The sequence below is a fragment of the Mustela nivalis genome (assembly GCF_964662115.1).
Source record: "Mustela nivalis genome assembly, chromosome: 17".
Taxonomy (NCBI): Eukaryota; Metazoa; Chordata; class Mammalia; order Carnivora; family Mustelidae; genus Mustela; species Mustela nivalis.
In genome coordinates this window covers 25719995-25734018 of record NC_139036.1, presented here as the reverse complement: position 1 = coordinate 25734018, position 14024 = coordinate 25719995, and the positions used below count along the sequence as shown (strand labels likewise).

The following is a 14024-nucleotide window of genomic DNA, read 5'->3' as shown; positions in this document are numbered from 1 at the left end:
TGAGCAAAAGAGATTGCTTTTTAATTTACCAAACTATGAAAAACACAGAAAAGTGAGGAAGAATGGATCTAGCCTTCAGAGCAATGATAAAGCCGGAAAGATTAAAGAAAAAAGGAAAGAATATGAAGGTGAGGACAGAGTATCACAATCTCATTTCTGCAGAAGAAATGCAATTAAATTTTAAAGGATGGAGGTACAATAATCTCAGAACCAGAAGGGACCTCAGGTATCTATCTATCTAATCTAGCACGGTTAAGTCCTTTAGAGACTGTGGATGCAGACTGCCTGAGTTTGAATCCTGACTGTGCCAGTTATGCTATGATCCTAGAAATTATACAGCTTCTCTCTGCCTCAGTTTCAACATCTAAAAATAGTAATAATAGGGTGTATGTCTCATAGGGTTACTGTGAGGATCAAACTGAATTAATGGATATGCATCTTCTAGAACTATGTCTAGCCTGTAAACCATAGTAAACATGCAGTAAGTGTTGGTTTTTATTAGAGTACAAAACAATGAATTTCTAATAACATGGGGAAATGACTGTTAAAATGTTAAGTGAAAAAAGCATGAGACAAAACTACATTTGGAGTATAATGACAAACTTTTAAAAATGCTCTTAGAAGAATGAAATTAAATTTAATAAAAAATATCATCAATGATTATTTCTGAGTAGAGTACTATGGATGCTTTACTGTTTTCTTCTACTTTCCCACATTTTCTTGTTTTCAGGGGAAAAAAGTCTTAATATTTATTCCAAATATGTATTAACTTCGTATTTGAAGGGAAATTAATCTAAATTTACAAAGAAGACAGTTAAGCATGCCAACCCTCTAAATCTCCATCAGAGTGGCTTTAAGCACAAGGTAGAATAATAAGGAAATATTGGAGACAAACAAGGAGAGAGCTCATCTCCCTCATTTCTGAAGGTATGTAAAATTTTTGGCCTTTATTTTTAATAAAATATCCACAAAAGTAAACACAAAAATAACCAGTCTACCAGAACATATTTTGACTTTAAGACTAGAAAACATTTATCCAAACTGCATACTGAAACAGTATGAGTAAGATATACCATCAAACCAGTCAATGGCTGCCTTAGCTGAAGGAGGGTCATCAAATGACACTGTTGCCTCTCCTTTTGGCTTCCCTGTGTCCTTGTCTGTATACAGATTGATCATTGGTTTTCCCGTCTTCTTATTTGTCTGAGGAACAAACAAGATTGTAATAGCTTTTTTAAAAAAAGTGATCATAAACCATAAAAATTATGATTTTTTAAAGGAATTCACATATCCATACTATAAATAGTACGTACCTAATATAAAAATTAAGTTATTTTTAGGTTCTGAAAAGGAAACTCTCTTAAGATATACTAAGTAAAACCCACGCTATGAAAATGATACTTTATGTATATTGTATTGTAATGTATACTGTTTTATCTATGTATAATTTCTTTAAACCCACAAAAAAAATGTAGATAATGCTTCATATAAATATATACCTTGTAAAACACAAAAAAAGAGTCAGGAAGAATGTACACCAGGCAAATTTACAGATTACTGCTAAGGGATACACCCTGCAGCTCGCTGGGATGGGAGTGGAAGATAAATAAGAACGTTTACTCTTCAGAATGGTGTGAATTTTTTACATGTCATGGGTAAATGAGTAATTCCACAGACATCAAAACAAGGACAAATGCAAACTGATTTCAGGCAAATGCTACAATCTACTAACACTAACTGCTGCTTTCTAAGTTAAAGAGAGAAGAAATATATGCATGAAACAAATGGTGCATGAGACACATTAAGTATACAATAAACAATACAGTTATGAAACAGAGCATCATGTACTGGGCTAATATGTAATACAGTCTGCATATAATGGCCTTTTGGAATCTACTAAAATGTTCTCACAACCTTGTTTGGTTCTCACAATTTTTAGGAACTAGGCAGAGACTATTTCTAAAGCCCAAGACTGAAAGTTAAAGTAGAAGGCTGTGGGAAGATAAACAAGCAAGGAATAAAATTTTCATGTATTTAGCAAATTTAGCAAAAGGCCTACAGACATGGTGGGCATGTGTATCAGCGAATTTTAAGAGACATAATCTTACGTAATCTATGTAGTGTAACTAGAGTATGTTAATAATTATGAGATTTTCAACATAAGCCATACTTTCTACTCACCTTGATAATTCCTATTTGTTTAAAGAACTCCCCCACTTGATCTGTAGACACACCCTCCCCAAGTCCTTGCACAAAGATTGTGTTGTTATCTGAATTATCAGATTCTGAATCTAAGGGGAAAAAAATTGTGGTTAATTATACATATTCCTTGGTCTTAACTACATCCTGTTCAGTAATCAAGAGTAATAATTTATTGTCCAATAATTTATTGTTCAACTACTTCTATGACCAAAAGAAAAAAGGACCAATATACAAAAAATCTTCTATCAACATGCGAAGTGGTCACCATAGTTATCTGGTAGTAGATCAATCCTGACAACCAAACTTCATTTAAAGTGGATCAAGTCCACACTATGTGAAATACAGACCAATTAAAGGAGATCTTAGAAATCTTACTCTTTACATTCAGATACAGGGCTGAAGCTCATGAATAGATGAAGACAGTCAGTATTAATTAGCACTCCTTTCTTTGGAGAGCTTTAACACTTTATGGCTAATCAATACTTCTAAGGCTCTCCAAGTAGAAAATTCCCCAAATCTGACACTCTGGACCTCCAAGCAAGCCAAGCACAACTACTGGTTTCCCAATCATTGCAATAAGCCCTGTAAGAGGGTAAGGGCACCTTGACAGACACCTTACCTTACATGCACACTTTTGGATTAGAACAACAAAGTAAGAAAGATGTACAAAAATTCAGTCCTTCAAGAAATAATTCAGAAATTGCCATCCATATAGAATATTTTGGCATCTTAATAAAAACCAAAGTCTGATTTCAATACGTATTAAAATTAAAATTTTTTGCCTAAAATAGATTTTTAGTATTTAAATTATAACTTCCAAAAGGCTCCAGATAGCTTTGAATTTCATTTAAAAATAAAAGCCACACGAAATCAGTGACCTCTGCCCAGAGTAAGATAATTCTCCCCATGTATGAATTCAAGTTTCTTAGGCCCACTAAGCAGACTACCAATCTGATGTAATATTTTCTTAAACAGTTTTTCTACTTCAAATTCCCAATGATACCAACTCTCTCAAATTTGATCTGTAGTATATAAATAAGTAATGTTAATTAGAATACAAGATTGAGTATTTCTTCATAAAAGAAAAAGCAGAGCATAGGAAACCACAAATAGCAATTTTCCCCAGGACACTTTCCAATTTTCCTGAATTTTTCTTTCTATGTTTTTAGAAGTGAAGCTCCCTAATTCTGGAAACACTATCAAATTAAATCTTCCTCCTGCCCTAACTCCTCCAACACAGACACTTTTTTCTTGAAAAATTGGAAAACTAACATTCTCTTAATGGCAAAGTCACAAACTACCATAAACCTTACCAGCATCTGGTCTGGGTCCATAATCCCTGTGACCTAAGGGAAAAGAAAAGAAAAAGAAAAAGAAAAAGCTATTTAAGGCAACTCATTAGAAATCACGAAAAAAATAGTAATAAAAACCAAGGCATGAAAGTCAATACTTCCAAAATCCTTGAAAGTCAACCATCACAGATTTACAAAGTAAATATATAAATTAAGTTTTACTAAGTTTAGAAATCAAGATGAAAGTCAATTATTTCCTTAAATTTGTCCCAGACGGTACCCGCCACTTTGGCTTTATGCTAGTATCACTTTTGTTAAGCTCTTGTTGTGAAGGCTGATTGGAAAACCCTAATAATTTAACAACACCATGTCAGCTGCCTTTATTAATAAATGTATTGTCAAATCCAGTGAAAGTCTCATTCAACGGTCACCACAGACTCTTTCATGCAAATTCACTGTGTAGAAACCCATTGGACTATTTGAGATCAACTTTGGCTTTTTAATGTTCTCTTTGATATATTTATGTATATATATACATATAATTTTTTTTTTTTTTAAAGCACACAACACACACCAGCCTCAACAGAGTAAGAAAGGGCTTAGAACTGCGTCTGCGGGATATTGGTGGCTTTTAGATTTATATAGCATTTCCACTGAAACATTTTGGGATACTCAGCACTTACCACCAAAATTTTTGAAGCCACCGCGGTCACCACCACTGCAGAGGAAAAATTGAAGAAATGATTTCTTCCTTAAGTCTCTAATGTGCTGAGCCCTGGGCTCAATCTACACTTAACTGTCACAAGTAGAGTGCCTAGGGAAACAGTAGCACCTCTAACTTTTCAGTAAATTCCATTTCATAGACTCCAAAATGTTGTTTCCACCTCAGTGTCTTCCCAAGGATCTATTTCCACAACGTTGCCTTTTCAAGATTACTACAGAATGTATCTCATATACTCTTATTTTAAAATCTTCCCAACCCCAAGCCAAAGGGATACTATTCATACCATAACTTAAAAGCTGGAGGCACAGAATGAAGAATGCTAAACTGGAGCAAATATTCTTTCCAAGGGGGATTATTTTTTTAAATATGAGGAAAAAGAAAAAGTACTAAGATTCTGATAGTGGAATGGGAGGCAAAAACTTCAGTAGTATATTCTATTATGATACCAAATTGTGGGTTTTATGAGATGAAGAAAAAAAGTGAGGTATAAATATACACGAAAGTGAGCCTGAAAGTAGACTTAATCTCGAATCATTCAGAAATCTGAGAAAATGAGCACTAAAAGAGAGCACAACTCCTATTCTATTCCCACTATAATATACGAGATCTCTTCATATCAGAGCTACTGAGATTCATGCTGCCAAATGCTCTGTACACCGATCAGTAGACCATGCAACAGAACAGAATGCAACACACTCCAGTATCACAGCTGCCCTCAAGAAAATGACTACCTGGCAAATTTCCACTGACAGGTAAGTCAATGGTCCTTGTATGCATAAAAGCCACATAAGAAATCTGAGATCTCTCTCATCAAGAAACTGTTGAAATCTCATACATTAAAAGTTTGTCTCTCTTGCGTGAACTAAGGAAGCCACTAAGATTTACACACTGTCATGGAAATAAAAACAACCAGTTTTCAGATGGTGACATCTAGTATGCTACTACCATTAATCATCATCTACTATCATCCAAGAAACTAATCCAACACACTAAGGTCTCTCCAATGCTTAAGAGACTTTCCTGTAATGGTAACATTGCCCCTCCAGCCTCTAGATGGCTTCTGAAATGTCCTGAGAAAAAATGCTCTAACTAAATGAGAAAGCAGTCTTCTTTTCTAAGTCTATTCTACTACTTTGATATAAAATCTCCCCATGCAACCAGTTTAGGTATAGACACAAGCACCTTAATTTGTTATTAATTTTATTTAATTTCCAGGAAGACTCTAAGGAGAATAAGGCTATTTCAAGACTATGCAGACAATACAGTGCTCAGGTCCTTTATATACATATAGTCTCCTATTTATTGAGTCTCTAAGATCCCTCTTACAGAACCAAGCCCTTCCTATACTTCTAATTGACCTATATATCACTGCTTAACTCTTTTAAGGAAAGCCAACATAGTTCTTGAGATTAACCTGCTAAAAATCTTGTTATTAGAAACCAAGATATCTTAGGTTTCTTCAAAGATGACCACAAGAACTCAAAAAAAAAAAGAGGAAAGAACCAGTGAAAATATTAAGCCCACAATTCTGTCAGGAAGTTAAAGTCCGCAGGATAAAGTAGATTCTTTAAATAGGAAATTTTTGTAAGTAAGTGCTGGAAAAGATACCTCTTATTTTGCTGTCATCTTAAACAAAGTACCTAACTGTTTATCTGGCCACAGTGGTGAGAAATACCCAACTACATACATCAGCTAATTCTTGTATTTTCTACTATGCCCATCAATATAACTTTGAACAATAAGGACATACCACTGCAAAATAAAAGTGCAATATAAAACAAATGATATTTAAGTAGGTTTGTTACTTCCTCTTTCTCCATATAATGACATTTTAACTTAAATCACCTTCATTGAGCATTTCCTTTGAAAATATGGCAGCTGAAGATTTCAACACAATGGCCATAAACATGTAAACATCACAGTGCATTTGAAAAAGTACTAGCCTTCAAACTAAGAGATTCAGGGTATAGTCTTTACTACTGCTAATCAATCTTGAAAATTTGGACATGTCAGTAATTCTCCCTAGGCTTCAGTTTCCTCCTTCACAAAGTAAGGGTATACGTCCCTGCTACTCAAAGGGTGGTCCAGGCAGAGCCTGAGAGCATCTCAGAAAAGCAGGATCCAGGAAAGTAGGCCTCACCTCTTATCTACGAAATCAGAATCTGCATTTTAATAGGATAACCAAGGAATTCATATATAAAGATTGAGAAGCACCAGTCTAGATGATCTACAATCCTAGGATTGTAGGTGAAGCTTTCTTTCAAATTCAAATGCTTCAAACTTTTTCTCTTCTCTTATTAAGAAATTTCATATTAACTAGTAATTATAATCCCTTATAAGCAAATTTATTATATTAAATACACTAAATAAACTCAAGTAGTAGTCAATATTAAGTATTTAACAAAAGATGGGTCTGTGGTTAAGAATCTTTCAAACCTGTAGTCAGGTTACAAGTCCTTTTTCCATAAGCCAAACTGAGGCTTCACTAGCCAATTAAGTCAATGAAGATATGGGAACATCTGGGTCAAGACGTTGCCACAACAATGCCTTCCAGAAAAAGCAGCAAACTTGTACACAAAAGAATTCCAGTACACAAAAGAATTCCAGAAGTAAGAACATCTGAAGGTGTAGTAGTAGAGGTATTTAGAGATTAACATCCTCCACTGTATGGCTGACTGTCACCTGCGTAAGAAAACCAACTATATATTCTTGACTCAACTACAGAAATTATCCCAAGTTCAAAACCACAATAAGCAGCCTACCCTAAGGTAGACTGAGGGTTCTTTCATTGTTACAGTATCACATATGTAGAGGAGAAGAGAGTCATTTAATTTGATGGTCATTTAATTTCAGGTGTTTGCCAAGAAAAAGTTCTTCAGACAGAATCTCTACTCTGAATCTTTCAATTTAAAAGAAAATCTAAATATATCTATTCAAAGACTTAAATTGCCAAGTAGTAAAAGGATAATACAGGAACCCTTGTTTCAGAAAATCCATTATCTAGAGAGAAAAAGAGACTTACCTAAAAATTAGAAAAGATTAGTTAAAAAAACAAATAGCATGTGCTATGCTTGCGTTTTCAGAGTAAATCCAAATTACAATTTTTTGGATGTGAAGAAGACTAACATTAATTCCAAATGTAAATGACTCAATGGATTTAAATATCATTCTCAACAGTAGCTGTATTTATGTCTTATTTCCTCCCATGTCTTGTACGTGTGGTAAAAAGCTCTCTGGATTCAACATTTACCCACATTTCAAGAAGCCAAGAACCTCTCATTATAGAGCTGCCTGTCCAATGCAGTATTCACTAGCCAAATGCGGCTGTTGACCCTTTGAAATGTGGACAATCTAAATTAAGATGTAGTCAAAATACAAAAAGAAAAAAAAAAGATTTCAAAGTCTTAGTATGAAAAAGGCAATATACAATACTTCAGTAATTTTATAATGATTATATGATAAAATACAGGGGGTATATTAGAATAAGTAAGATGTATTGTTAAAATTAATTTTACCTATGTTTTTATGATTTTTTAATTTATTCATCTGACAGAGAAAGAGAGAGAGAGTGCGTGCGCACAAGCAGGGGAGGCAGCAGGCAGAGGCAAAGGGAGAAGCAGGCTTCCTGCCAAGCAGGGAACCTGATGCAGGTCCCTGGGACCATGATCTGAGCCAAAGGCAGACACACCCAATAAATTGTGCCACCCAGGCACTCCTACCTGCCTATGTTCTTTTAATGCGCCTACTACAAAATTTAAAATTACACATGTGGCTCACATTTGTGACCCATGTTACATTTCTACTGGGCAGTGCTATTCTAGACTATTACCAAAACATATGCACAATTAAAATGGAACTAGTCAAAAACTCTTCTAAGACAGTCAAAATTCAGAATGACTTTTTTAGGCTCAAGATATTTATTAAAGCCTTGAAAAAGCTCTGTAACTTGATGACTTAATCATGAAAAATAACAGTTATCTATAAAGTTCTGGCAATTTTGTCATGCACTCATCACAATGCTGAAGTTAAAAACAGAGAACTTACAGCCTTAAACTTCTAACCCACTAGGAGGTTAGTTATCAATTTTAGATAACAATTAGAAATTTTTGCTACAACTGCTTTTTCAAAGAAAAACATTGGTTCCTATAGTCCCTACAATTTTCACACATTTTTCTTCCATATTTGTAAAATCAGCACTTCCTTTTGGTCTATATTCTTCCTCCAGCCAAGCAATTACACATCTTGAGTCTAAAAATGTCCCATCCTTTACCACGTCTCCCACCCTCACCCACAAACTAAGCCCCTTCTTTAAATAAAAATCTAACTAATGCCAGATATTCTTCAAACAGCCCTGAAAGCATTATATTTTCAACCTTGATATAATTTTTTTAAGTAAGATGATCAGAAACACAAATGGGAGTGTTGATGAAAACTAACAAAAAATGTTTGGATATTTTTGGTACTTAAATGTAAACAAGTGTTAAGGGAAAGTCCTAAAACGAGGCATTTTTACTCTAATTCAAAATACTTTACCCCTTAAATAAGCTAAAGAGCACATCTTGAATAGGATATTGTGACACATGAAAATTATCTGAACTTTAAATTTCCATACCCATAAATGAAGTTTTACTGGAACACAACCATGTTTACTTATATATTGTCTATGGCTGCTTTGGTGCTACAAGGGCAGAGATGAGCAGTTATAAAAGAAATCATATGGCCCAAAAAGCCTAAAATATTTACAACTTGGCCTTTCACATAAAAAATTTACCAATCCAATATACAGAATCATTGAATCATCATTCACATGGATTCCTAAAAAAGGCCTTTCGAGAACAACCCATTTATTGGCTGGGGCGGGGGTGGGGGGATGAGCAGAATAGGGTGTGATAGCAATTAGACAAGACCCCCTCCCCCAATCCTACCTTGAACCAGATCGGTATTATTTTGACTTAACATATAGGGTGCTTCCACAAAGATAGCGTGTGAAAAGGCTCTAAGGCTAAATAAAAACATCTGAAAATCAAAAACTTTGGTTCAAATCAAGTATCTGCACCATAAATTATACTGAAATATGATGCCAAGAAGGTTATGAAAGCTATTAAAAATGGGACTCTCAAGATGGTTAAGGTATAAAGCTCCCCCCTGTGTTATTAGATTCATTCAAGGTCCTTTCAAATCTCTAAGAGTCATCTCTTAAAGATGAAAACACATTTTTAAAGATTTCTCTCCCCTTGTCCTTCTGAAAAGCGGGTTTCTACCACTCTCACACACTGTCATAGTCTAATTAATAATGTACTGGACATAACTTCCTTATGAAGAAAATCAAAACTACGATATACTATAAAACACAGCATTCCAAAAAAGCCAATTATCTAACATACTAATTGGAAAATTAAATATACCTGTTAGCTACTTTGTTTGGGATTCTGTTTGAGATGGGAAGGAGGCTATTAGGTAGAAAGTAAGCACCATGTCACTTTACATTGTTCATTTATATCCACATGATGGCAGGCTGCTCGCTTTGATAATAAAGAGCATACAGTAATATATTTAAATGTTGAAAACTGACTTTGGCTATCAATCGAAAGACTTAATGTTCAGTGTTATAAAAGTTCATCAAATATGTTTAGGCTTTAATTCTGCCATAATATCAAAGTACCATACACTAAACACAGAGAAACGCAAGTCAGTGATCAAATTCCTGGCTCACTTAAAGAAGTAATAGTGCTGTATGTAACTAGCTCTGTTGCTCAGGTCACCTCAGGGGACAGACAGTCCCTAAGGAGCAAAAGAGCAAACCGACACTGATTTGTTATTAAGCGTCAGTTAACAGGCCACTAATAATTTCAATTCCCAAGGAACACAAATTAATCCTTCAACACTGTGTATTTTACACATAAATTTGCAATCTGCAAACCTCAACTGAGGATAACAAATGTCAGTTATTTTTTCATTCTTGTTTTTAGGGCCAAAGTGCTAAATTTACAGATATATTTAAAAGTAATTTTATAACCAGCTTTCCTAACATATGCCAAAATTAAGTACCAAAACCTGATAGCAATGAGGAAAAGAAAAGCTGAATTAAAAAGTCATCTTTTCCATAGCTTAGTATGAATAAAATATGCAATGACAGGGGATATTGCACTAATTATTTCAATAATTATTTACTTAAGAAAGAAGACAAAAGTAGTTTACATAAAATCTTTCTCATTTGCCAACCCCACCTTTATATACTCTGCTATGGCCTCCTAATATTGTCCCTTCCCAAGGGGATTCAAGATTAAGGAATAGCCTCTCTACACTCCAATCTAAAATTAACTTACCTTTTATGTTTTATATATAATATACTTGGGTTTCTCAGAGTCATCTTTTAAAGGAGTTTAGACTCTATAGCTCTGGCAGGAAAAACATAGTTAAGTGGTTTAATCACAACCATAAAAGGGGAATTTTCTCCACTGGTGTTTAATATACACCACAAAAACTAACTGCTAACATAGCCTACTCTGAGGTAATTAACCAATATCTTAAGACTGAAAAGAAATTTTGAATTTCTGCCTCCTTCTCTATAACATAATCTACGTAAGCCTCTTAACTAAATCAGACGCTGGAATCAAACCAGCTAAGTAAAACAACAAATTTTTTTTAAATTAAAAAAAGACAGAGAGAAGAAATGTAGGCACCTATACATAATACTTACCTTGATCCTGTCATAGGACCTCTTCCATCCTTGTCATATCCCCCACGCCCTCTACCTCCTCCCTGTGACCCGCCATATCCTCTATTATCTTCTCCATACCTACTCACATCACGACGGTCATCTACAAGAAAAAAAAAAATAACAGATATGTGAATAAATATTATCATTTCTGATAAACGCTTCCTGTAAAGTAAACTTAATATGTTTGAGAATTATATGTGTCAAATTCCATTGTTATAGTCAGACAGCAAAATGGTGACATGGATATCACCAGCTGATGTGATGGTGATGAAGAACAGTTTGAGTTACCAGTACAGTATTAGGTACATCATCTTAATAATTAGATGAAAAGCATAACCCTAATGTACAATTTCTTCACCCCCAAAATTTCTTTTCTATTTCTTCACCTCAAAAATACTTAAATGTAAATCAAACATGGACAAGAAGTAACTGCATTTTCAAACTGGACATATTCAGTGACTATATTCACTGAAGACATTCAGTAAATGAGCTTCCACATTCACTCATTCACTTATTCATTCATTCAATTATTCAGTAATTGAATGCACTGAATGAATAAACAAATATTTATTAAGCACTTACTACGAACCAGGACCTATACTAAGCAATGAGGGTATAAATGAGTAAAAAAAGACTTGTGCCCTTGAAGCATTCACGTCCATGGCACAAGCCAATTCCTAAGTATCAGTAGTATATTCCAAGCGCTGTAAGACAACAAGTAAAAGAATCGCTAGTCCTTCTTCGATGAGGTGAGAAAGCTAATATAGGATCATAATTTCCCTAAATAAAGTATACCACCACTATCAAAATAAGTAGTAGCAACAGCATTATCAAATGATCAGTTAAGTGACACAACAAAGAAATTCATGTCATCAGTCATCAAAAAGCCACATGACCATTTGAGAGTCCATGAAGTTCAGAAATAGAAATCTAATAAACTAGCTTTGATGGCCATAAGAGAGAAGCATGTATATTCAATGAGGTCACTCTAAATTTTTACAGTTGAAATTCTATGTAGGTCTTTTAATCCAAAATTCAATATACTTCTATGAGAGGAAAATAAAAAAAATAGGTCAATATACCATACCTTGTGTGTGGTGGCTGTAATTCTCCCTTTGTGAATGGTAGGACTGATTTTGATTATAGGAATCATGCTGCTGACCATAATTTGACTGATCATCATATGAACCTTGATGTTGATCATAGCCTGACTGCTGGTCATATGAATCTTGTTGACCATAGTCTGAGTGGTCATATGAAGGCGCTCTTCCACCTTGGCTAAACAGAAATCAAGAATTTTCAAATTTTATAGAATGATTATGTTCACTGTAGTAAACTGACTAAGACTAAAAGGCCAGACCAGGTAGACCTCAACCACATTTAATACTTCTTTCTTTTCTCTTTTCTTTCTCTTTTTAAGATTTATTTGCTAGAGGGAGAGAAAGAAAAGAGAGAGAAGAGAGAGGGAAGGGGCAGAGGGAGAGAGAGAATCTCGAGCAGACTCCCCCAGTGAGCACAGAGCCCAACACAGGGCTCAATCTCATGACTCTGAGATTATGACCTGAGCCAAAATCAAGAGTCAGACACTTAACTGACTGACTGAGCCACCCAGACGGCCCTAATATCACTTCGTAGTACAAATCATTTAGTTATTTTATCTACAAAATCTCCTTATGAACAATGGAATGACTTTCAAATAATTCACTAGAACTGAAGAGGTGCCACATTATAAGTAAAATCACATACATCTTTAAAAACATTAGTGAAACAAAATATCACTATGGTTTTTACCAACTCCTTGAATTTAAAAAAATTAAAAGTGCCACAAAACAGAGTAATATGTCTCATTCTTCAACAAATATACCACAACCAGTGCTGAGTCTTTTTTTTAGGATTTTATTTATTTATTTGAGAGAGGGAGAATGAGCTGGCGGAGAGGAATAAGGAGAAGCAGACTCCCCACTGAGCAGGCAGCCCAATGCAGGGCTCGTTCCCAGGACCCTGGGATCGTGACTTGAGCCAAAGGCAGATGTGTAACCAACTGAGCCACCCAGGCACCGCAAGTAATGAGTCCTTTTAATAGTTACATTAAAAGGCTCTCTCTATCACTTAATTTTAACACTGTTATAACATTTTGGGTACCATTTTCTTATAATTATCTTTGGAACCTATAGTACATTCTTCTAAGTATCTTCAAAGATAAATTTCAGAAAACGGTAATAAGGGGCTCCTGGCCGGCTTAGTCGGTGGAGCAGGAAACTTTGATCTCAAGAGCTGTGGGTCTGAGCCCCAAACTGGGGTTAGAGATTACTTAAAAATCAGAATATTACCAAAAAAAAGTAACAATAGTAAATCGGACTTTTATTTTTATTTTTTTTTTAAGATTTTATTTATTTATTTGACAGAGATCACAAGTAGGCAGAGAGGCAGGCAGAGAGAGGAGGTTCCATGCTGAGCAGAGAGCCCAACGTGAGGCTCAATCCCAGGACCCTGGGATCACGACCTGAGCTGAAGGCAGAGGCTTTAACCCACTGAGCCACCCAGGCACCCCTGTGATGCCATTTCTTATCTGAAACTAGTCTACCAAAAAATGAGATATTTTTATTATCTCTGGCAATTCAAGAAGAAATGTCTAAGCAATATGACTATTAATTACATGTTCTCAGGATGGGTATGTTGAAAGAACATTTAATTAGATTTGAGTTCTAATGTTTACCTTTTTAAAAAGGGAACAAAAAGTCTCATAACTCAATAGTGACATCTTATTCTGCATCAGGTGACCAGAGCAATGTAATAAAGATCAGTATGTTCCCCCAACATGAGTATTTTGATGTGAGAGACATGTTGATGTCTCACATCAACAGTCAGAACCTTAGTGCTTCACTTTAAAATTGTCAAAGAGAGGGGAAAAAAAAACTAGAGGCACCTGGGTGGCTCAGTCCATTAAGCATCTCAGGGTCATGGGATGGAGCCCCATGTTGCAGGCTCCACGCTCAGTGGGGAGTCTGCTTGAGATTCTCTCTCCCTCTCTCTGCCCCTCTCCCCACCTGCACACACGCACATGCATTCTTTCAAATAAATAAAT

The 14024-nt window shown here is 35.1% G+C and overlaps 1 protein-coding gene across 1 annotated transcript in view; it reads right to left on the bottom strand.

Annotated features, from left to right (window-relative positions):
* Positions 1-14024, bottom strand: part of TAF15 (TATA-box binding protein associated factor 15) — a 28722-nt gene that overhangs the window by 4158 nt on the left and 10540 nt on the right. The window contains exons 6-11 of the mRNA XM_082704575.1: positions 12027-12217; positions 10919-11039; positions 4178-4212; positions 3516-3548; positions 2182-2291; positions 1074-1203 (exon numbers count right to left, since the gene is read on the bottom strand). Of these exons, the coding sequence (XP_082560701.1) occupies positions 1074-1203; positions 2182-2291; positions 3516-3548; positions 4178-4212; positions 10919-11039; positions 12027-12217 (620 nt within the window). The remainder of the gene's footprint in view (positions 1-1073; positions 1204-2181; positions 2292-3515; positions 3549-4177; positions 4213-10918; positions 11040-12026; positions 12218-14024) is intronic.